This window comes from Megalobrama amblycephala, linkage group LG21, assembly GCF_018812025.1.
Source record: "Megalobrama amblycephala isolate DHTTF-2021 linkage group LG21, ASM1881202v1, whole genome shotgun sequence".
In the NCBI taxonomy this organism is placed as follows: Eukaryota; Metazoa; Chordata; class Actinopteri; order Cypriniformes; family Xenocyprididae; genus Megalobrama; species Megalobrama amblycephala.
In genome coordinates this window covers 15,917,050-15,940,529 of record NC_063064.1, presented here as the reverse complement: position 1 = coordinate 15,940,529, position 23,480 = coordinate 15,917,050, and the positions used below count along the sequence as shown (strand labels likewise).

General features: G+C 37.1%; 2 protein-coding genes across 4 annotated transcripts in view; both read left to right on the top strand.

Moving 5' to 3' along the window:
* The window catches only part of srgap2 (SLIT-ROBO Rho GTPase activating protein 2), a 103,610-nt gene extending 100,944 nt beyond the window's left edge, over positions 1-2,666 (top strand). Inside the window, 1 exon segment of the mRNA XM_048172727.1 lies at positions 110-2,666. Within this exon segment, the coding sequence (XP_048028684.1) occupies positions 110-577 (468 nt within the window). The 3' untranslated portion in view covers positions 578-2,666.
* Positions 2,667-4,982: 2,316 nt separating this feature from the next.
* Positions 4,983-23,004, top strand: ikbke (inhibitor of nuclear factor kappa B kinase subunit epsilon). Of its 3 annotated transcripts, none has more exons than XM_048171732.1 (22): positions 4,983-5,204; positions 5,516-5,594; positions 6,356-6,477; positions 6,570-6,707; positions 8,968-9,103; positions 9,204-9,385; positions 9,603-9,763; positions 9,924-10,034; positions 12,958-13,137; positions 13,470-13,666; positions 14,924-14,982; positions 15,091-15,182; positions 15,307-15,408; positions 15,533-15,593; positions 15,683-15,798; positions 17,946-18,022; positions 19,409-19,448; positions 19,532-19,633; positions 20,672-20,768; positions 21,678-21,769; positions 21,847-21,918; positions 21,997-23,004. In XM_048171732.1, the coding sequence occupies exons 3-22, from the start codon at positions 6,364-6,366 to the stop codon at positions 22,058-22,060; spliced, it is 2,193 nt and encodes a 730-aa protein (XP_048027689.1). In that variant the 5' UTR covers positions 4,983-5,204; positions 5,516-5,594; positions 6,356-6,363; the 3' UTR covers positions 22,061-23,004. The 3 variants fall into 3 exon arrangements, with proteins under 3 accessions (XP_048027689.1, XP_048027690.1, XP_048027688.1); XM_048171733.1 differs by having other exon boundaries at positions 4,983-5,335; positions 15,307-15,405; XM_048171731.1 differs by having other exon boundaries at positions 4,983-5,335.
* The last annotated feature ends 476 nt before the right edge of the window (positions 23,005-23,480 follow it).

The following is a 23,480-nucleotide window of genomic DNA, read 5'->3' as shown; positions in this document are numbered from 1 at the left end:
ACAGAATTTCATTTTTGGGTGAACTAACCCTTTAAAAAAGCCAGTTGGTCGGTAACTTTTTTTTTTTTTTTAATATTATATTTCTCTTCTCTCTTTCTCTTTTTTCCAGGACATCGAGGCCACTATGAACACGGCTCTAAGTGATCTGCGAGAGCTGGAGAGGCAGAGCAGCGTCAAACACACTCCCGACGTTGTCCTTGACACTCTAGAGCAGCTAAAAAGCGGCGGGGCTTCTGAACCCTCCAGCCCGCTTCATTCCCGCCTGCTCCGTGAGGCCGACTCCTCCCAGCATCCTCTGCAGCGCAGCGCCAGTTCGGCCAGCGACATGCCCTCCACCTTCCGGCCCGGCAAGAGCGTCAGTCCCAAGAGCCCTCTTTCTTCAATGTCTACCACAGGTCTATCTGCTTCCGGCTCCACCTTCAGAGATAACAAACCTCCAGCCACCAAACCCAAGCCTGTTGTGTTCCCAAAAAGCAGTTCGGCCGGGGGCAGTCCAGCGATGGGATCCCCAACCACCACCATACCACCAACACCACCACCCCCTCCGCCGCCCACCGACAAGTCCTGCCCGGTCTGAGGATTCACAGCCTCGATCTGTGATCTGCTTCTTAGTAATTCCAAGAGCACCCTCTGATTTTTTTTTGGATCTATTTGGACAATTTAACTGACTCAAACTGATATCGGATGCTTGCGTGAGTGAGCATGAGTGTGTGTGTGGAATTATTAGAGTGATTTTACAGCACTGTTTTAGTTTGGATTGAGACATGGACATCAGCAATCCCTCTTTTCTAATCCCAGATTAGTGGTTTGGAGTTTTTCCCACCTGTATAGACTGATTTTATGGGAAAGGGGTCAGACTTTGAGGACAAACAAGCAGTGGATATGCTTTCCGAGGACACTTTGGTGCTGGTGCACCTTGAAGCGTGTCACAACATCGCAGTGAATAGAACAAAAATTCCTTGTCACATGACACCTCCAACATAACTTGTCTTTTTCTACAGATTCTTCACATCTGTTTATACAATAATAACTAGTTACAGTTCATTTATCACCATATAATCCACATTGGCAGTTTCTGCTTCTTTTTTAGCGAATCCTGCCATCGACGGGCACCTAAACATGACAAATAAAGGTGAAGGAACATCTTTGCATGAGGATTCACAAGATATTTGCATGGCGAACACGGCTCCCCTAACAAACGGATTCATTTTCATACCGGTCAAAAGCACTTCTGAAATTATTAACAGTCTAACATGTCATTTTATTGTACTATTATATCTATCAGTGGGCACATAAAAGAGGGTGTTGTTTTGTATTAGTTTAATAATCATGATTAAAACTGGAAAAAAAAAAAGTGTCTAAAAATGTGGAATGTCATGCAAGCACATAATTTCTTAATCGCCCGTGTATAAAAAAACAAAAACGGTTAAAATAAAAATTATTTTATTTAATTTTCCCTATAGGTTATTACTCACCTCTGGGTCTGTATCATGGTATATATGTATTAGTATGTGTGTTTAAGTACAGTATGTATATTCTGAATCTTAGCAGCCTAACATCAGTTTTTTTTTTTAGAGATTTATGGCTTTACAATGCAAAAAGGGAAAGACTTCAAACAGACTAAAGGGGGACACATGCAAAAACGTAGCTCGCTTTCCTCAGTTTTTCAGACTCAGAAAGGATAAAGTGTGCAAAAAGCCTCTTAAATGTCTGACAATCTGCCTGTCCAAATAGCTAAATGTCCCTCACACAGTCTGCCTTTGACAGAATGGATCGGACAAGTCTGTATTTTCCTAAGCGAGGCCTTATTATTCGAGAAAACGAGTTGTGGTGGTTGGCGAAAGTAGCCAAGCATTGCAAGCCTTGTACAGTCTCACATGCATGACTGAGCGTGACTGCTGGAAAATATCTACGGACAGACCAAGATGTTTATGATAGAGGCATTTTCCCCCCCAAGTGACGTCAGGTTTTTTTTTTTCCCCTAACGTGTTGTCGTGTTCTGAAAATGTCTTCACAGGTGGTTACATTTGTTCATGTGTTAATGATTGGAAGTATTCTGTGTGTGTTGTTCCTGATACCTCATAAAGGCAACTGGAAACTGTCTTATTGGAGTTCTTTTGTGGGCGGGACTTTTACATGCAAATGACAGCAGGTAACTCATGGTGTGTGTTTAATGTGTAATGTTAATAGTATGCTGTTGGCCGAGGCCTCTGTTTACACACGACATGTTTTCTTTCATTGAGTAAATTGAAATCAATCATTATACACTTGAATCTGCATTGTATGTTTGTGAACAAATTAAGTGAGGGTGATTTTCTTTCTTTTTTTGTAATCATAACTATTGTTAAAATGTAATTCCTGTCCAGTTGAAGCAAGACTGTAAAATGAATCGTCTTGTCAGATATATTTATAGTTGTCCATTCAGATATCTGTTACCAGAGAAACCTGTGTTCAGATGTACTTTGTATATACAATTGTGTACATTACAGAGGTACATTCTTTTTCTTTTCTTTTTTTCCCCTATTTTGTTTGTGGGTTTTTTTTCTTTTTGGTACAATATTGTACAGTTACAGCAATAGTAGTTGCCACTCAAATATACATTATATAATTCCACGTGTAGTTCTTGTAGTAAACATTTTTAAATAAAAAAAAAATTGCTTGCTAAACGTGTATTTGTTTCAATAAAAAGGTGCAAAATGTGAAAATTCTTTTTTTTTTTTCAATTTTAACAGCCACTTTTTTCCCTTTTAAATAAAAATGCTTGCTAAACATGTCTATAATTAATTGTTTCAATAAAAAATGTGTAAAATGTGAATTTTTGTCAATATCTTGCTTTTTCTTTTTAAAAATGTTTGATATATAATTGGACATGGATCTCTTTCTAATCCATTTTAGTGTTAATCTGAGACGTTTTGGCTGCTATAATGTTTGTAAAAGTGATTCACATCATATCTGTACTGGTGCTGGTCATATAATTAGAATATCATCAAAAAGTTCATTTTTTTATAGTAAATTATTTTTAAAAACGAAACTTTCATATGTTCTAGATTTTCTACATGTAAAGTAAAACATTTCAAAAGTTTTTTTTTTATTAAAATTTGATGATTAGAGCGTATAGCTCATGAAAGTCCTAAATCCAGTATCTCAAAATATTAGAATATTTCCTAAGATCAATCAAAAAATGGATTTGCAAAACAGAAAAGTTCAAGTTCTTTAAAGTATGTTAATTTGTACACTCAATACTTGGTCGGCAGCACATAATACAGCAAATGACTTGCTCCTAGCGCAAATTACAGCATCAGTGAAGTGTGGCATGGAAGTGATCAGCCTGTGGCACTGCTGAGGCACTATTGAGCCTTCAGATCATCTGTATATTGTTGGATCGACTGTTTCTCTTCTTTCTCTTGAAAATATCCCATAGATTCAGGTCAGGCATGTTGGCTGGCCAATAAAGCACAGTAATATCATGGTCAGCAAACCACTTGGAAGTGGTTTTTGCAATGTGGGCAGGTGCTAAAGTCCTGCTGGAAAAGGAAATTAGCATCTCCATAAAGCTTGTCAGCAGATGGAAGCATAAAGTGCTCCAAAATCTCCTGGAAGATGGCTGCATTGACTTTGCACTTGATAAAACACAATGGACCAAAACCAGCAGATGTCACGGCCCCCCAAATCATTACTAACTTCAGAAACTTCGCACTAGACTTCAAGCAGCTTGGATTCTGTGCCTCTCCAGTCTTCCTTCAGACTCTGGGACCATGATTTCAACATGAAATGCAAAATTTACTTTTATCTGAAAAGAGGACTTTTGACCACTGTTCACTGTCCAGTTCTTTTTCTCCTTAGCCCAGGTAAGATGCTTCTGACATTGTTTCTGTTTCAGAAGTGGCTTGGTAGTCCTTTTCCTGAAGATGTCTGAGTGTGGTGACTCTTGATGCGCTGACTCCGGCTTCATTTGACTCATTGTGAAGCTCTCCCAAGTGTTTGAATCGGCTTTACTTGACAGTATTCTCAAGCTTGCGGTCATCCCTGTTGCTTGTGCACCTTTGCCTACCCAATTTCTTCCTTACAGTCAACTTTTTAATTTAATATAATTTAATATGCTTTGATACATCACTCTGTAAACAGCCACCCCATTCAGTAATTACCTTCTGTTACTTACTCTCTTTGTGGAGGGTGTCAATGATTGTCTCCTGGACCATTGCCATGTCAGCAGTCTTCCCCATTAGTGTGGTTTCAAAGAACAAGAGATACCCGGAATTTATACTGTAGGGATGGTCATTTAATGAAACTCAAATGTAAATATTCTAATATTTTGAGATACTGGATTTTGGACTTTCATTAGCTGTACGCTCTAATCAACAAATAAAAAAAAAAAAAAAAACTTTTGAAATGTTTTACTTTACATGTAGGGAATCTACAATATATGAAAGTTTCATTTTTTTTTTATAATTTACAATAAAAAAATGAACTTTTTCACGATATTCTAATTATATGACCAGCACCTGTAGGTGTTTCAAAGTCTGATTCTTTATTCTTTAGTGTTCCTTCACTAGAAAAAAAAAAAAAGGAATAAAAAAATCCAACATAGTAAGGAATTTCATTAGGAAAATATTGTCCACGTCTTGCTAAGGAGTCAAAAATATAAAATACATAAGGATAAAAAATTATTTATTTGTACAAACTACAAAAGTCAAAAATACTGTCAGAATGTTATGAAGTACCTATTGTGTTCTTGAGGAAATTCAAAATACATTACAAGTGCCAAAATCTGATAAATTATTCAGCCTTAGCAGGAAATATGGGCATTTTCCTCAGAAATCCAGGAAAGCCTTGTAAAGAAATCCCCAGAATGAGCAAATATAGGTAAAAGTTCCGCGTGTCTTCTACGTTAAGTACATTTTTAAACAGGTATGAGATATGCTTTTCTAGAGGAGTATGTGCTTGCCTATCTGCATAAAAGTCGTCCACTAGAGAGCGACATCAATTTTTTGGTTTGTTCTCACATTCGATATTGTGGACTAAAATGATTAGTGGTTTGCACTGTAAACGAAATAATATGACCCACAACATACTATTTTAACTTGTGTTATGTTTTCCTATCTAACCCTTAGTCTAAATGTGTCCACTGAGACACAAACACACCATACCCTTTACAAACGCTTTGCACCGAACAAGGAAGTTCCTGATAGAAATGAAAGTTGATGGTGAGTTTCCGTCGAGCTGCTCTTATAACTTCTACTGGAGGACCGCAGGAGTTATTATTAATAGAAAAACTCACACGGATTGACGAATTCGGATTAAATTGGAAAATGCGTCGGCATCTCACACACAAATGGTTGGTTTCTTTGTTTTTGGTGTTTGTTGTCAAGTCAATCAGAGCGATGGTGATGATGTGAAGGGGAAATCCTCACAAGTGTATTCAGATTTCAGACTGTCGGCAGTTTATTCACATTTTTATAAATAACCCTTTCTTCGAAGAAATTTTATGATATTTGTCCTTACTTTTTGTTTGCAGGTCATATAGGAAGGAAATTGACTTTGACTCTTCTGTTGTGATGTGACTGTTGAGGCGTGTTGAGTTCAGAAATACGTCGGTGAGTCTCTTTTGATTAATACACGGTTCGATGAGAGAAATATTAGTTTGATTCTGTTTATCTTAAGTTTAGCATATACAACACTTAAATCTTAATATATGTTGTAATGTCAAACATTGTTTAGTGTTACACTTAACAGACCCGGAATTCATTGGCAACATGATTTACATATTACCTAAGTTCAGGTATGAACTTCTGCATATGGACATATATATGTACACACAAATACACACACGTACTATATATATATTATACTGTTAATACTACAGTATGCTTTAGCATTCATTAACGAAGTGTTGTAAATACTATAATATATACAGTATACAATTTACTATAGTATGGTTCAAAAACACTATAGTATTTTTTCACCTGGGTGAGCTCAGGAAATATGTAAATCATGTTGCTAATGAAATCCTGTAATATATTAACTAAATAACACTAAATATATATTTATATTTCACCACCTCATTTGGTTATCAGTTCTTTTATATCCGGACCTCCAATGAAAGAAAAGCACCTTGACTCCTTTAGGTTGAAATTCGTTGAGAAAAATGTATCTTAAATATCCAAATAGCTTTTGGGGCCACTATGAATACTTTATTATTCCCATGAATGAAATTGCAGGGGAAAGGTAAAATCATGAGAGCATTAAATGAAGAGCAATCATGAGAGCAATTCAGTCGTGAGAGCAATTAAATGAAGGAACTTAGCATTAAATATTTACTGCTCTAAAATATCTTTTTTTTTTTTTTCATACACAGATCCGATCATGTCGTCCGCTTGTGTCAGCACAATGACTGCAAGTACAGCAAACCACCTTTGGTCCCTGGATGATGTTCTTGGTCAGGGGGCGACAGCCAGCGTCTACAAAGCACGAAACAAAGTACTTTATCATCAACAGCGTTTTCCCAGATCCCTCACAAAAACAGCGCATAGACTTGACATGTTATACTAAATGACTTTATATTCCTGTAGAAAACAGGTGAGCCGGTTGCCGTGAAGGTCTTTAACTTGGCGAGCTACAACAGGCCGTATGAGGTGCAGATGAGGGAGTTTGAGGTGCTGCAGAGGCTCAATCACATCAACATTGTTAAACTCTTTGCTGTGGAGGAGGTACGTATCTGATGTGGTTTGTGACGCTGATCAAGATTTTCCGGACATTATACTGCTGACTTTTTTTCTTTGATAATGCTTTGATGTTTCAGTTTCCTATGATGCATTGTGTCTGGGTCAGTTATGGACAACTTTGTGCAAGTTTGTAAGGTTTCTAAAGAACAACACATACCAATGGTATTTAATATAGTGAAATGCCAAACATTAACTTTAATGTTTTAACCGTTAGACATAGCCCTAAACAAACATGATAATTCTTTTGCAACCATTCATATTGCAAAGCATTTATATACATTTCTATCATGACAATTCTCGGAAGATTGTTAGCATTGTAATGGATATGACAATGTTAATGTATTTGGTATTGGTGGAATAGAGGTGCTACGCTGCTGCTGCTGTATTATTGCTGTTGTTGTAGATTATTGCTGCTGCAGCAGAGCAAGTACAGGAACTTGCTACTGCCAATACATACGCTGTTGCGAGTAAGACATACTGCAGCTGCACAAATAGCATCAATAACCCCTAGCAGATCTATACAGGTGGAGCTGGGGAAGGTGGAGGGTTTTCGAGGAACTCTGAAGCGTACAGTAAATGTAACCAGCCATTTAAATGTGTGAGCAACAAGCTCATTGGCTGCAGATTTGACATGGACCAATCAGCTTGTGCCAAGTAGTTAACGCTGTAATTATCATCAGCTAGAATTTCAGGACAGAACTATGTATGTATGCTAAAGACTTTTACGTTGTTAGAAAAAAATGTAATTGAAATAAATGTTGAACTTCCTTTTCATTAAAGAAGAATGAATAATAATTATCAAGGTTTCCACAAAAACCTAATAACATAAAATATTAAGCAGCACAACTGTTTTCAGCATTGATAATAATAAGAAATGTTTTTTGAGCACAATGGAGTAGTGACTGCTGGAAATTCAGTTTTGCCCTCACAGGAACAAATTATAATATTACTGTTCTTGGTGAGCATAAGAAACTCCCTTTAAAAACATTAAAAACTTTCAGACCCCAAACTATAGTGGCATAAATGGCAACAATAAAATACAATAATGTTAATGATAATAACATTTTCATGTTGCATATTGTGGTAACACTTTATTTTACAGTTTATAGTGTCCTTATTACACATATTACATGTAGTTAGTGTAGTGATAACTAATTACATGCAACTAACCCTAAACCAAACCTTATCCTAATCCTAACCCTATAGTAAGTACATGTAGTCAATTATTATTACTCCGTACTTAAAGGGTTAGTTCATCCAAAAATGAAAATAATGTCATTTATTACTCACCCTCATGTCGTTCCACACCCATAAGACCTTCGTTCATCTTCGGAACACAAATTAAGATATTTTTGTTGAAATCTGATTGCTCAGTGAGGCCTGGTTCGATATTAATATTATAAAGCGACGAGAATATTTTTGATGTGACAAAAAAACAAAACAACGACTTATATAGTGATGGCTGATTTCAAAACACTGCTTCATTAAACTTCGGAGCGTTATGAATCTTTTGTGTCAAACCGCCAAAATACTGAAATCACGTGACTTTGGCGCTCCAAACCACTGATTCGACACAGAAGAATCATTACGCTCCGAAGCTTCCTGAAGCAGTGTTTTGAAATCAGACATCACTATATAAGTCGTTATTTAGTTTTTTTGGCGCACCAAAAATATTATTGTCGCTTTATAATATTAATATTGAACCACTGTACTCGCATGAACTGATTTAAAAATAACATTTTAGTACATTAATGGATCTTGAGAGAGGAAATGTCATTGCTGGCTATGCAGGCCTCACTGAGCCATCGGATTTCAACAAAAATATCTTAATATGCGTTCCGAAGATTAACAAAGGACTTACGGGTGTGGAACAGCATGAGGGTGAGTAATAAATAACATTATTTTCATTTTTGGGTGAACTAACCCTTTAAATATATAATTACACTTTAACACAGACACCTCAAAAATAAAGCATAACCCATATTATTTTTGATTGTTGTAGTTTAAGAATCTGTTTTGTGTGGATTATGTCAAAAAGTATGAATGAAACCATTAAAAATCAGTTCTACATAATCGTTATTAGCCACTTAACAATAATGTGTATCGTATCAATTATAAAAAGGCAATTTAATTTGATCTGGAAATGATATGATATTTCTAAAGGTTCTATTGAACTTGTATGACTCTTAAGTGCTTTTAAAATTAAATTTTAAAAGCACTACGTTTTTATTCCCGTGCATGTCAGATGCATATGAACCCGAAGCAGAAGGTCCTGGTGATGGAGTTCTGTTCAGGTGGCAGCCTGCTGAACCTTCTGGAGGAGCCTGAGAATGCGTTTGGACTTCCTGAGTCTGAGTTCCTCATCGTACTGCAGTGTGTGGGTAAGAACCAACAGAGTAAATTAAATGTTGGCCATTATTGCGGAAAAAAATTGGAGCTTTCCTAAAATGTTGCCTTTCTCCCATTTGCACATATATGCAGTCCAAGGAATGAACCACCTGCGGGAGAATGGAGTAGTGCACAGGGATATCAAACCTGGCAATATCATGAGGCAAGTGGGTGAGGATGGCCGCTCTGTGTACAAGCTGACAGACTTTGGTGCTGCCCGTGAGTTGGATGACGATGAGAAGTTTGTGTCCATATATGGCACAGAGGAATATCTGGTAAGGAGGAAATGCTGTTTTATTTCTTACAATTGTTCATGCTGCGAAAATAAACTCAAAGGCTTCCCCTTCCTGTATTTTTCAGTCATTCACTGAAAAACTGCACATCCAGTATCTTATCAGAAATGTAATCAGGTGTTTGTTGTGGTTCCTGTGATCTCTCTGTGAATAAAGTTGGCCTCTGATGTAATAACTCTTGTGATCTTGTGTGGTTCAGCATCCGGACATGTATGAGCGTGCGGTACTGAGGAAGCCCCAGCAGAAAACTTATGGTGTGTCTGTGGATCTCTGGAGCATTGGTGTCACCTTCTACCATGCTGCCACTGGCAGTCTTCCCTTCATACCATATGGAGGCCCACGCAGAAACAAGAAGATCATGTATGAAATCTTGTCTGTTATGATAATAGATAATAAATTATTAATCATGTTTGATGAATAAAAACCTACTAATAGCTAAAGCTCTAACCCTGTTTTATGTGTTTTTGTATTATTATTTGTATTAGGCTTATTTTTGCGTGATTTTTGATGCTCTTCCCAGGTACAAGATCACGACAGAGAAGCCAGAGGGAGCCATAGCAGGTGTGCAGAAGTTGGAAGAAGGACCCATTGAATGGAGCTACCAACTGCCACACTGCTGTCAACTCACAGAGTGAGTTACTCAATGCATGAGTGTGGTAAACACATTGAGAAACAAAGAAATTGTGTATGGACTTCACACTTATGTAGAAGTGGCGTTAGAGCACCGCTTTTCACCCGGGATTATATCATCCCGCTTCTGAGCAGGGTTAGCACTGCTTTTGATGCGGGATTATAATGATATGGCTAGATGCTTTGCAACCGACACCCAATCGTGTGCCTCATATTCACGTCCTTTGGATGGTCGCAGAAACACTGCCCGTATCAGCTCGAAACAGTGCCCTATCAGCCCGTTGGAGAGGAAAATTGTCAAATGGTGAGGGGAAATGTGCCAATTGAAGTGAAAAAGAGACTGTTTCATTTTTATCTTTATAGTCCAAAAAGGGAAAAATTGATAGCGGGAGGCAATTTATAATATGAAGTTGCACAATGTTAGAGCCTTTATGTAAGCCGGTCGCATGCTCCATTTGTCAATGACACTGATATTGCAAATAAGAAAGTTATCCCAGGGATCAGGAATGTACAGTGTGAAACGTCAGCCTATAAATACAGGGTGCAAAATGAACTTTTGTACTTGGTAGCGTTGGTGCTTTTTGAAGCAAAAATTTAGGGGCACTACAACTACAATTTATATATACATTAAAAGATTTATTTTATTTAAAAACAACACCACATTTTGTAGATAAATGGAAACGATAGTGAACGGTAGCCGGTTCTTGGTAGGCGGTTCGGTAATTGGCTGTGCTAATAAACACTACTTTATATGGAGGTAAGAGAAAAAGAAAATGCCATATAAATTATTCTGAAGACAGACAGTTCCCTTAAGCGATACATTCATATAAACCTCCTCCCCAATTCAATATTTTCTTCCTATATTTTGAGCATTGCGAACAGTTATCTTGATGTACCTGGTATTTTCTCTCCTGCGCGTCTGTGCTCCCCTCTTTGCGTCTGTCTTCATTCACCATGTCCCATCTCTGGCCTGTACTTACAGACTTGTGTGTACTGGCCTGCTGTCCTGTTTACAGACTTAAAGATCCCATTCTTCGTGTTCCCATGTTTCAAACTTTAGTTAGTGTGTAATGTTGTTGTTAGAGTATAAATAAAATCTGTAAAATTTTAAAGCTCAAAGTTCAATGCCAAGCAAGATATTTTATTTAACAGAAGTCGCCTACATCGAACGGCCAGTTTGGACTACATCCCTCTACTTCCTTCTTTAATGACGTCACTAAAACAGTTTTTTGACTAACCTCCGCCCACAGGAATACACAAGAGTTGCGTTTGTAGAGTGTGTTTGTCGCCATGTCGTCGAAACGCTGTTATTTTCATCCCGCAGTCCAATCACCGGGTCTGATTCCGGCTCAAATTGATAGGGTAAAATTAAAGACATGTTTACAATAACACTGAGCACGTGCATCTCCACGTTATGGTAAGAGGCGTGACCTTTCCGGGCAAGGTTCGCTAAGCTGCTGTCGAATCACAACACAGGAACCGCTGGCACAATCAGAACTCGTTACGTATTTCTGAAGGAGGGACTTCATAGAACAAGGAAGTCATCAGCCCGTTTTTATGACAGTGGAAACAGCGGTATACAGATAAGTAAATTATGTGAAAAATACTGTGTTTTTTTACACGCGAAACATGAACACATGTTATATTACACACTATAAACACAATCAAAGCTTCAAAAAACCACGAAAAACGGGACCTTTAATAATATTTTCACACAAATGACATTTCGGGAAATGATTGTAATGTAGTTTGTGTTCATGTCCGGAATAGAGATCAGACAAAATTAAACTAAAAAACTGCACAAACCAGCCATTTCAGATTTATTTACATGTGAATACCCAGGAATAATTGTTAGCCTTGGTTAATTATGAGCTGTGTGAAATGTGAAGCAAGAATACCTAGGATTCTGTGGAACTGGGGTTTAAAGGTGCCCTAGAACTTTTTTTAAAAGATGTAATATAAGTCTAAGGTGTCCCCTGAATGTGTCTGTGAAGTTTCAGCTCAAAATACCCCATAGATTTTTTTTTTAATTCATTTTTTTAACCGCCTATTTTGGGGCATAATTAGAAATGAGCCGATTCAGGGTGTGTGGCCCTTTAAATCTGGTGCTCCATGCCCCAAGAGCTTGCGCTTGCCTTAAACAACATAAAAAAAGTTCAAACAGCTAATATAACCCTCAAAATGGATCTTTACAAAGTGTTCGTCATGCAGCATGTCTAATCGCGTAAGTACAGTGTTTATTTTGATGTTTACATTGATTCTGAATGAGTTTGGGGCTATGCTCCGTGGCTAACGGCTAATGCTACACTGTTGGAGAGATTTATAAAGAATGAAGTTGTGTTTATGCATTATACAGACTGCAAATGAAAATAGCGACGGCTCTTGTCTCCGTGAATACAGTAAGAAACGATGGTAACTTTAACCACATTTAACAGTACATTAGCAACATGCTAACGAAACATTTAGAAAGACAATTTACAAATATCACTAAAAATGTTGATCTTTATTGAATCTTATTATTGCTCCATCTGCCATTTTTTGCTGTTGTCCTTGCTTGCTTACCTACTCTGATGATTCACCTGTGCAGATCCAGACGTTCTGCCCTTGTCTAATGCCTTTCATAATGTTGGGAACATGGGCTGGCATATGCAAATATTGGGGGCGTACACCCCGACTGTTACGTAACAGTCGGTGTTATGTTGAGATTCGCCTGTTCTTCGGAGGTCTTTTAAACAAATGAGATTTATATAAGAAGGAGGAAACAATGAAGTTTGAGACTCACTGTATGTCATTTCCATGTACTGAACTCTTGTTATTTGACTATGCTGAGGTAAATTTAAATTTTTGAATCTAGGGCACCTTTAAGTATTTCTAGTGGGAAAAGCCTAGGAGCAGATCACCAATGGTCCTGTATCTTTTCATAGGGGTTTGAAGACCCAGCTGATCCCAGTGTTGGCCAGCATACTGGAGGCCAATCAGGAGAAGTGTTGGGGCTTTGTCCAGTTCTTTGCTGCTACCACTGATATCCTGCACCGCATCACGGTCCACATTTTCTCTCTCCAGCAGGCAAAAACACACAGCATCTACATTCACTTTCACAACACGTATGTGTGCTCTTAGAGAATAGGTTCCTTATCTGTTTACTACAGCCACTATAGCTGAAGTACTGTGACATTAAAATGTGGCCTATTTTTTTTTTTTTTCTTTTTAAGTTACTGTATATGAAAATGTAGTTTCTTTTTAAATATATTGTAAATATAGATGTTGTTTGGTTGTTGTTAGGTCCCCAAACGGTCATAATTTAAAATCAATTTAAAAATGATTTCCTGCAATGGAATTATAAATAAGGGTGACATTTTTTTTTTATGAGTGATGTTTCACAGTGCTTCTAATAAATAAATAAATATATAATATATTTCTTGTTGTTCTCCTCAAGGGTCTCAATCTTTTTTGAGGATGTTCAGACCCAAACTGGAATTGAACCTGCGGATCAACAGTACCTGTTTCAAGGTCATCCTCTCATATTGGAGCCGAGCATGAAAGTAGTAAACCTTCCTCCCACCAGTGCAGACCGCCCTATCATTCTGATCAGCCGAAAACCAGAGAAATTAGAAGGACATCCATACAGAGAACGTAAGGACACGTTTTTGTTTTTTTTATTCCAGTGCCGGTATTTTTTCTTTTTGCATCTTTTTATCAACATTTCAACCATTAACAACCTAAGCAAAAACCAAACAAATAAACAAAGCCTGGCAATTACAGTAAGAAATTTAAAAATAAATAAATAAATAAAAAGAAGAGGCAGGAGCATTATGATATACCAAACCTCAAAATATTACTTAAAGAAACATCAATACAATCAAGATATGGGGTCCAAATCTGATGGAAATCTTCAGTTGACAAGTAACACATGTTAGAAATTGTAAAGTAATAATTTCTCTAATAATCTTATGCCATCCTTTTAAAGAGGTGGGATTATCACTGTTCCAGGATAACAATATTTTTTTCCTAGCAGCAAAGGCTAGGATGTCAAATAATGTTTGGCAGATGTCTAATTGGAAGACCTAAAATCAAAGACAAGGGATCTAACTATAACTCTAATCCAAACATTCGACTCATACATTGAACAACTTTTGACCGGTAAGTCCTAATTACAGAACGGTCCCAAATGCAATAAGTATAGTCTCCCACTTTCACCTCACATTTAAGACATAATGAAGAATGATTGGGTCAAACTTACTTCTAAGGAGCAGTGTGATGTGCAATCTATGCACAATCCTGAACTGAATAGCTCTGGTCCTGTTGCAAATAGGCCAAATAGATTTAGGATCCTCTCTGAACCATTCGGCAATGAATCTGAGCTGGCAGGCCAATTGGTATTTTCTAATGTTTGGCAGATCTAAGCCAACTTTGAGAATTTTAGCCTTGGTTTCCGCTTATTCCATATAAATGAACTAAGCCATCCAGTTAATTCCTTTACTCTTTTATTCAGCAATAAGAGATTGGTATCATCTGTAATGGGTAAAGAAGTGCCAGGAAAGAGAGAGTTTAGACCGTCTAATTAAATCATTGCGGATTTCATCATGCAATGGGAAAAAGCTGACTTTGGCCAACTGACTAATTGTAGGGGTCATACTAATTACCAAATATGTAAAACCAGAGGATGACACTTTAAAAGGGAGTCATATTAATTATACGAGTGCTTGGGTGTTTTTTCATAGATTTGGAAAAATGTATTTTGTACCCTGAAAAGAAGTTTAAGTGAGTCTTAAGTTTTATATTTTTCAGTGTAATTTAATGTATTTTCACAAATAAATAAGGAGAGGTAACATGGTGTATTTTTCCTTCATTATTCATCCACCATCCCTTCTAATTGTATCTGTTCTGTAGCCGAAGCCCCTGCCATGCCCACAAAGTTTGACGTCATGGCAGATTACACTTTCTCCAAGGTAAGCAAGCCCCTTTTGATTTTATCTTTGGTATTTATTTTTGGTGGACATTATAACACTATTATCCCTAAACCTCACACTGTGCTTTTGTTTTTGTTCCTTCTAAAGACCATTGTTGGGGTCATCCATCAGTATCTGCGTATTGCTCGCTCTTTCCAAAAGTACAGGGAACTGATTCTGCAGGGGTTCCACAGCTACATGTGAGTACTAATATCATCAATGTTATGTATGCGTCCCTATCCTGATAATTATTGCCGCAAGAAAACACCACGTGATTACCTTGACATTTTACGGTGTCCAATAATAATATTCTTGACTTTTCAGTGAAAACACAGGCTTTGAATGCACTAATGTGGCACACAGGATTGCCATGGTGAATATGAAGCTGCTTTCTTCTATCAGCAGAGAGGAGAATCTCCAACGGTTGTAAGAATCTGCATACTGAATAGTCTACTATATAATATCATGAAACTAATGCTTACTGTAGTTTAACAAGCATTATGTTGTAAGTTATTTAGTAATTGGATGTCTCTTCATTCTTCCCAACCAGTGCTCAGAGGTTCGCACATGAGTTTCCAGACTTTGTAGACAATAAGAAGAAACTCGTACTGGTAATAGTTGTTCTCTGACAAAATGTTTATTGAATAAATGAATTAGAATGCGCCATAGTTTGCATCTTGAGGTTTATCATTGTGTGTAGATAGAAGAGGATTTGCAGCGAATGTATGGCACTGGAATCAAAGAGTTCCAGAATCAACTACAGCACCTTCGTGTGACGTTGTCTAAACACTCTGAGACACTGGCCCAGGATAAGAGGTATATATTTTAAATGTTATCATTTAAAATATTTTTTTATTACATATTATTTGATAATTATTATAAATTATTTAACACACATATTCATTTATTGGTATGGATTCAAGCTATTAATTAGCTAACTTTTTTCATGCAGTACCATAACATTTAAGCACAACATTCGTCCAAATGTTGATTTAAAAATTAACTTATGTTTATTATTTAATTTACAGAATATCTTGTATTGTACATAACAAACACACATACAAGCATAAACACAAAAAGGACATTATTTAAGATTTATAAATTACATAAGATTTAAAAAAAACAATATACCAATATACAGTGGGTATGGAAAGTATTCAGACCCCCTTACATTTTTCACTTTTTGTTATATTGCAGCCATTTGCTAAAATCATTTAAGTTCATTTTTTTCCTCATTAATGTACACACAGCAGCCCATATTGACAGAAAAAACACAGAATTGTTGACATTTTTGCAGATTTATTAAAAAAGAAAAACTGAAATATCACATGGTCCTAAGTATTCAGACCCTTTGCTGTGACACTCATATATTTAACTCAGGTGCTGTCCATTCTTCTGATCATCCTTGAGATGGTTCTACACATTCATTTGAGTCCAGCTGTGTTTAATTATACTGATTGGACTTGATTAGGAAAGCCACACACCTGTCTATATAAGACCTTACAGCTCACAGTGCATGTCAGAGCAAATGAGAATCATGAGGTCAAAGGAACTGCCTGAAGAGCTGGCCGAGATCTGGCCAAGGTTACAAAAAATTTCAGCTGCACTTAAGGTTCCTAAGAGCACATTGGCCTCCATAATCCTTAAATGGAAGATGTTTGGGACGACCAGAACCCTTCCTAGAGCTGGCCGTCCGGCCAAACTGAGCTATCGGGGGAGAAGAGCCTTGGTGAGAGAGGTAAAGAAGAACCCAAAGATCACTGTGGCTGAGCTCCAGAGATGCAGTCGGGAGATGGGAGAAAGTTGTAGAAAGTCAACCATCACTGCAGCCCTCCACCAGTCGGGCTTTATGGCAGAGTGGCCTGACGGAAGCCTCTCCTCAGTGCAAGACGCATGAAAGCCCGCATGGAGTTTGCTAAAAAAAACACCTGAAGGACTCCGAGATGGTGAGAAATAAGATTCTCTGGTCTGATGAGACCAAGATAGAACTTTTTGGCCTTAATTCTAAGCGGAGAAAAGCAGGCACTGCTCATCACCTGTTCAATACAGTCCCAACAGTGAAGCATGGTGGTGGCAGTATCATGCTGTGGGGGTGTTTTTCAGCTGCAGGGACAGGAGGACTGGTTGCAATTGAGGGAAAGATGAATGCGGCCAAGTACAGGGATATCCTGGACGAAAACCTTCTCCAGAGTGCTCAGGACCTCAGACTGGGCCGAAGGTTTACCTTCCAACAAGACAATGACCCTAAGCACACAGCTAAAATAGCGAAGGAGTGGCTTCACAACAACTCTGTGACTGTTCTTGAATGGCCCAGCCAGAGCCCTGACTTAAACCCAATTGAGCATCTCTGGAGAGACCTAAAAATGGCTGTCCACCAACGTTTACCATCCAACCTGACAGAACTGGAGAGGATCTGCAAGGAGGAATGGCAGAGGATCCCCATATCCAGGTGTGAAAAACTTGTTGCATCTCTCCCAAAAAGACTCATGGCTGTATTAGATCAAAAGGGTGCTTCTACTAAATACTGAGCAAAGGGTCTGAATACTTAGGACCATGTGATATTTCAGTTTTTCTTTTTTAATAAATCTGCAAAAATGTCAACAATTTTGTGTTTTTCTGTCAATATGGGGTGCTGTGTGTACATTAATGAGGAAAAAAAATGAACTTAAATTATTTTAGCAAATGGCTGCAATATAACAAAGAGTGAAAAATTTAAGGGGGTCTGAATACTTTCCATACCCACTGTAAGTATTCTACTGGAAATGGTTGATCAAGTTCTATTCATTTTACATATTATTATGGTTATGGTTAAGGTTATGACATACAATTATAAATAACTTTAAAAATTATATACGAATAATGAAATAAATAAAATAAATTATCAATACAATCTAATGATTCTTTTATAAGTATAATAAGTAATACAGTAATAATTAAAATATTTTACCATCTCTTTAATGCAGCATCCAGAAGATGGAGGTTTTGTTGGGGAAGATTGTTGCAGTTCATCAGCAGTATTACAAAGACAGAGTGACAGGAAGTAAGTGGATGCATGTTTTTCCTGTCATTTAACAATTAGGGCTGTCAAGCGATTCAATTTTTTTAATCTAATTAATTACTAGATGTGGTGATTAATTGATTGATGTACTCAGATTTGGCTAAGAAATGACACCAAAAGATCATTTAAAGTCATTGTTGTTTTAAATGAGAAAAGCATCAAATAGACATTACAAAAAGTGGCTTTAGAAAGAAATATTATATTTGATTCAACATAGAATTTATTACACAAACATTTTGGCTACAACAGCCATGAGGGTGAGTAAATGATGACAAAAGTTTTATTTTTGGGTGAATTATGTATTTATTGTTTTTTTTATTATTAATCTAATAAATATTTTTTTAATAATTTAATATTTTAATTAATCTGTAATTTTTTAATAATACTCTAAACGAGACAATTGTTCTGCTTTGGCTTTATAGATACCAAAAACAGACAATATTGTATCTAAAATATAACACAATATTAACTTCTTATTTATTGAACTGTTGTATAAAATCAGTATCACACTTGCATTCATGCTATTCGGAACAAAAACAGCACTCGTGTAAAATTGCCTAACTATGTAATATGATATAAATATGAGAAAAAAATTCATACAGGGGCATTTTTGCCCAGATATCTTGAATTTTAGGGGCATACAACCTCATTCTAAAGACCATATCACACAGTTTTGCACCATGATCAACTGTATGAAATGTCAGATGACCTACGTTAGTCTGCGGCAGGGCAGTGTGCATTAAATGCGTTAATAATTGTAACGTTTTTTTTTTTTTTTCTGTAACTAATTAATTAAATGAATGCATTAAATTGACAGCCCTAATAACAATATAACACAACATAAAACAAATTACAAACAAATCTATCGCACCTGTCAAAAAGGTCAGAATGTCTGCAGATTAGATGATAAAGGCTTTAAACCCGTGATGATAAATTCCTCTCAACCAGTCTGTTGTTTCAGGACAAAAATTCACTAAACTCTGCGTGAATGTACTGTATATTAGGCAGTGACCCATTTCTGTCACTCGCACTTCTGGAAGCTGGACGTGGAGTTTCATGAGCGGAGCCAGTTGCTGAGATTAGTGAGATTAGTTCTCAGTGTTGCTTGTACCCGCTGCAGGGAGAGGAGGCACTGTTGTGCTGTCTTATCTGACTGTGAGGACTATTCCAGACAGGCTAGCATGGAGACAGAAGAATATACCCCCCCTTCTGCCTGGCTGCATTGATAAGACATTAGATATGGCTCTGCAGAGAAGCCAGTCAGCTAAAATAGAGCTTATCTTGAGCAGTCACACAAAAAAACAGTGTTGGGTTAGGGTTTCGAAATATTTCTCTGACTGCTGCTAATTCTTTCGCTTTCTGTCGCAGAGCTCGGCTATAATGATGAACAGATTCACAAGTTTGAGAAGTAAGTATTAAACACCTGGAGCATCTCGAATGAGTGTCTGTTGTCATGGTAATTAAACTGAGAAACTGCTATATTCTGCCCAGGCTCAATCTGTCTTCATACATAAAGAAAGTCAAGACTGTATTCAAGGATGACTGTTTGCAGAAGTACCAGGATGTTCTGATGGCTGCTGGGAGCTGGAACAGGTAAGACAGAGGTCAGATGAGTAAGAGTGCACCATCTAGTCACTAATGATGATTGATAGCAGCATGTATAATTCTGTGCATTTGAACATATAATTAGTTGGGATTGGTTGTTTTCATCCATTCCTCTTCCCAACATATAACTGTAAACTTTGTTAGCAGCACATATCCTTAAGTTCCACTTAAAGGGGTAGTTCACCCAAAAATGAAAATTCCTGTCATTAATTACTCACCCTCATGCCGTTCCACACCCATAAGACCTTTGTTAATCTTCGGAACGCAAATTGAGATATTTTAGTTGAAATCCGATGGCTCCGTGAGGCCTGCATAGGGAGCAATGACATTTCCTCTCTCAAGATCCATAAAGGTACTAAAAACATATTTAAATCAGTTCATGTGAGTACAGTGGTTCAATATTAATATTATAAAGCGACGAGAATATTTTTGGTGCGTCAAAAAAATAAATAAATAATGAAGTGATGGTCGATTTCAAAACACTGCTTCAGGAAGCATCAGAGCATAATGAATCAGCATGTCGAATAAGCGGTTCGGAGCGCCAAAGTCACGATTTTTAGCAGTTTGGCGGTTTGACACGCGATCCGAATCATGATTCGATACGCTGAAGCTTCATGAAGCAGTGTTTTGAAATCGGCCATCACTAAATAAGTCATTATTTTGTTTTTTTGGTGCACCAAAAATATTCTCGTCGCTTTATAATATTAATATTGAACCACTGTACTCACATGAACTGATTTAAATATGTTTTTAGTACATTAATGAATCTTGAGAGAGGAAATGTCATTGCTGGCTATGGAGGCCTCACTGAGTCATCGGATTTCAACAAAAATATCTTAATTTGTGTTCCGAAGATTAACGAGGTCTTACGGGTGTGGAACGGCATGAGGGTGAGTAATAAATTACATTATTTTCATTTTGGGTGAACTAACCCTTTAAATCATACTCTATTCATTACTGACACTGTTTTAATGGCTTGTCAATGCCATACATATTTCAATGACCATGTGAGTATTATTTCTACAGAGTTCTCTATGAAATGCATACGAGTCTCGAGCATTTCGGTGGTGTCCTGCGGCAGAGGATGGGGGATCTGCATGTGTGTGAGGCCCAGCAGAACAAGGTCAGCTTTCTGCACAAAAGACACACACAGTCTGTCTTTAGCCCTATTCAGGCATAACTAGTTGTCCCTAAGGAGGTTAGGTCAATTTTGTGTTTCACAGACTTGCTTTGTGATTTTAATCCCGTCCAAACTGAACATGGCACACACACACACACACATAAAAGGTAAATTACACAACAAATTTGTTGGTTAACTCTGGGCTGAATCCCATCTGGAAAAGAATGTGAGGGCAGAATTAAATTTTTTTTCACAGCAGTTTTTTCTCTTTTATTTTGACCGTAGTTGAATAGCAGAACTACATCTAAATACTGCCTTGTGCAAAGTCACTATCGCTGTGTCCGAATATGCCTACTTCCATACTATATAGTAGGCGAAAAACAGTATGTGAGCCGAGGAGTATGTCCGAATAGGCGAAAAATACCCGGATGACCTACTACTTCCGGCGAGATTCTGAAGTGCTCATTTGATGGACACTTTACTATTTATAAATGACGATGACTACATGGCAGATGTAGTATGTCTGAATTTCAATCATACTACACATTCATACTATATAGAACATACTTTTTTAACGGTCGCAAAGTAAGTTTCAAACCAAACGTAGTACCTACAATATAGTATGTGATTTCGGATTGCAGCATATGGATTTTTATGGAGTTTTTTGCTAACTTTCTGGTTGAAATTAGTTTCATTTCAAGTAGTTCTGGTATCACTTTCAATTTTAAAAGAGATGTAATCAGTAAGAGTCTATTCATGGCTGCAGTGTCAAATATGATCCTCTCCTTATCTCCTTCCCTTAAATCACATGTTTTTCTGTCTAAACCAATCGGATTGAACTATTTTAAAGTTTAATACCTGATCGAGCTTAGATTGAGAGTAACCTGACCATGTTCCTCTCCACCTTCACAGGTTCTTGACAGAGCTGTGCTCAGAGCTCTCCACCAGCCAATAGGAGCCGAGGGGGTGGATGGACCAAAAAAAGATGAGAACATGATTCTCAAGTATGTAGTGTAGTGAAGATGACACAGCATTTATCAATTTCCAACAAAAATAAAATTAATTTAAAAATTGTTTCCAGAATGACTAGATTAAAGGATGAGATGGAGGCCGTGGCACGGGAGCTACAGAATAACAACAACATGATAGAAAGGTATGGTGTTTAGCTGCAAACTTTTCGTTTACTCTTGAAAAATCCTTTTAAATTTAACAAGACCTCTTATTTTTTAAGCCTTGCAGTAGTTACTGCTACATTGCCAGTGGAGAAAAAAATACCTCAACCCAACAGACCTTGAAGACCTCAAAGAATACAGAATGCAACACAATATCCCAGATCCCAGATCTCTGAGCTAAAAGGAAAGAGAAAGCAAAACAAAACAAAGAAAATGCAAAAGGGCCCTTCAAAACTGTCCTTATTTAAACCTCTCTAACCTTAAACAGATTAATAGCTGTTACCAGGGCTGGCAGCTGATATTGTATGATGTGTATGAGGTTTAAAGAGGTAACTACACATTTTGTCAAAAATTAGTTATGACATTTTTCTCAGATTCAGTGTTAATGTAGTTACTGCATTTTACCTTCATACAGTCTAGTAGTATTGACTTTAACTGCCAAGAAGAAAGACATATAGATCAGTTGGAAGTACTAGCTACAGCAGTTTCCCTGATTAATCTTGAGACTTAAATATTGATGGCACTGTGCATTCAGCTAACAATAATAGTGTAATTATTGATATTGCACAGCCATGGAATAAAGGGAGAGGTGTTCAGTCTGCCCTGTGTATTTGATTCTGGTTTTGATAGATAACTGCAATCATTGAATTAGTCTATTGCTATTATCACATCAGTGTAATCACACTGTTTGAGAGTATTCAGATGGGCTTCTGAAAAATGTGAACAGTGCAAAGATTATCATCCTACAAATACTGACAGGAGTCAACAGACTCATGTTACTACTTGAAGTGAAAGTAAGAGATGTGTTGGGTGGGTTCTGATGTCACATTACGGGGAATTCCTTGTGCAGGGGGAACTATGGTGACCTTACAGAGACCACATTGTGGTTCAGTGTCAAAGTGTGCATATGTTTTTATTTTTATGTCATGGAATTTTTATTGACTTTCCTTTTTGACAGTTTGTAAATGTATTTCTTAAATGTCAAATAAATGATACAAATGATATGCTATGAGTACAAACAAAATGCAATTTTATGTATGTATAATAAAGTGGATATAAAAAGTCTACACACCCCTGTTAAAACAGCAGTTTTTTTGTTGTTTGTTTTTTGTGATGTAAAAAATGAAACGTATAAATAATTAAATACGGCAAATATGAGTAGCCTACTGGGATTCTTCTAGTTATGTTTATTCGCTGCATTACATTTTTAGAGTTCTTTCTTGTGTTATGAATAATATGACTGAAATGAGCTGGACGATGACATCACTGTTTTCTACAGAGCTGCTTTATTTCATATTTGATTAACTTTACAGTCATAAACTGAACTGAATGAACACCTCAGCTGATCCATGACACTTCTTTTTTAGAGCTGCTTTACAACAAAACTAAATTCTGTTTGCATCTTTTTTTTATCCCTGTAAAGCTTCTTTGAAACCGTCTGTATCGTATAAAGCGTTATAGAAATAAAGGTTACTTGTATTGACTTGTCTAGAAGAGTGGAATAAGAGAAGTGATAGTCAAGATCATGAGTCTGTAAGGGGCA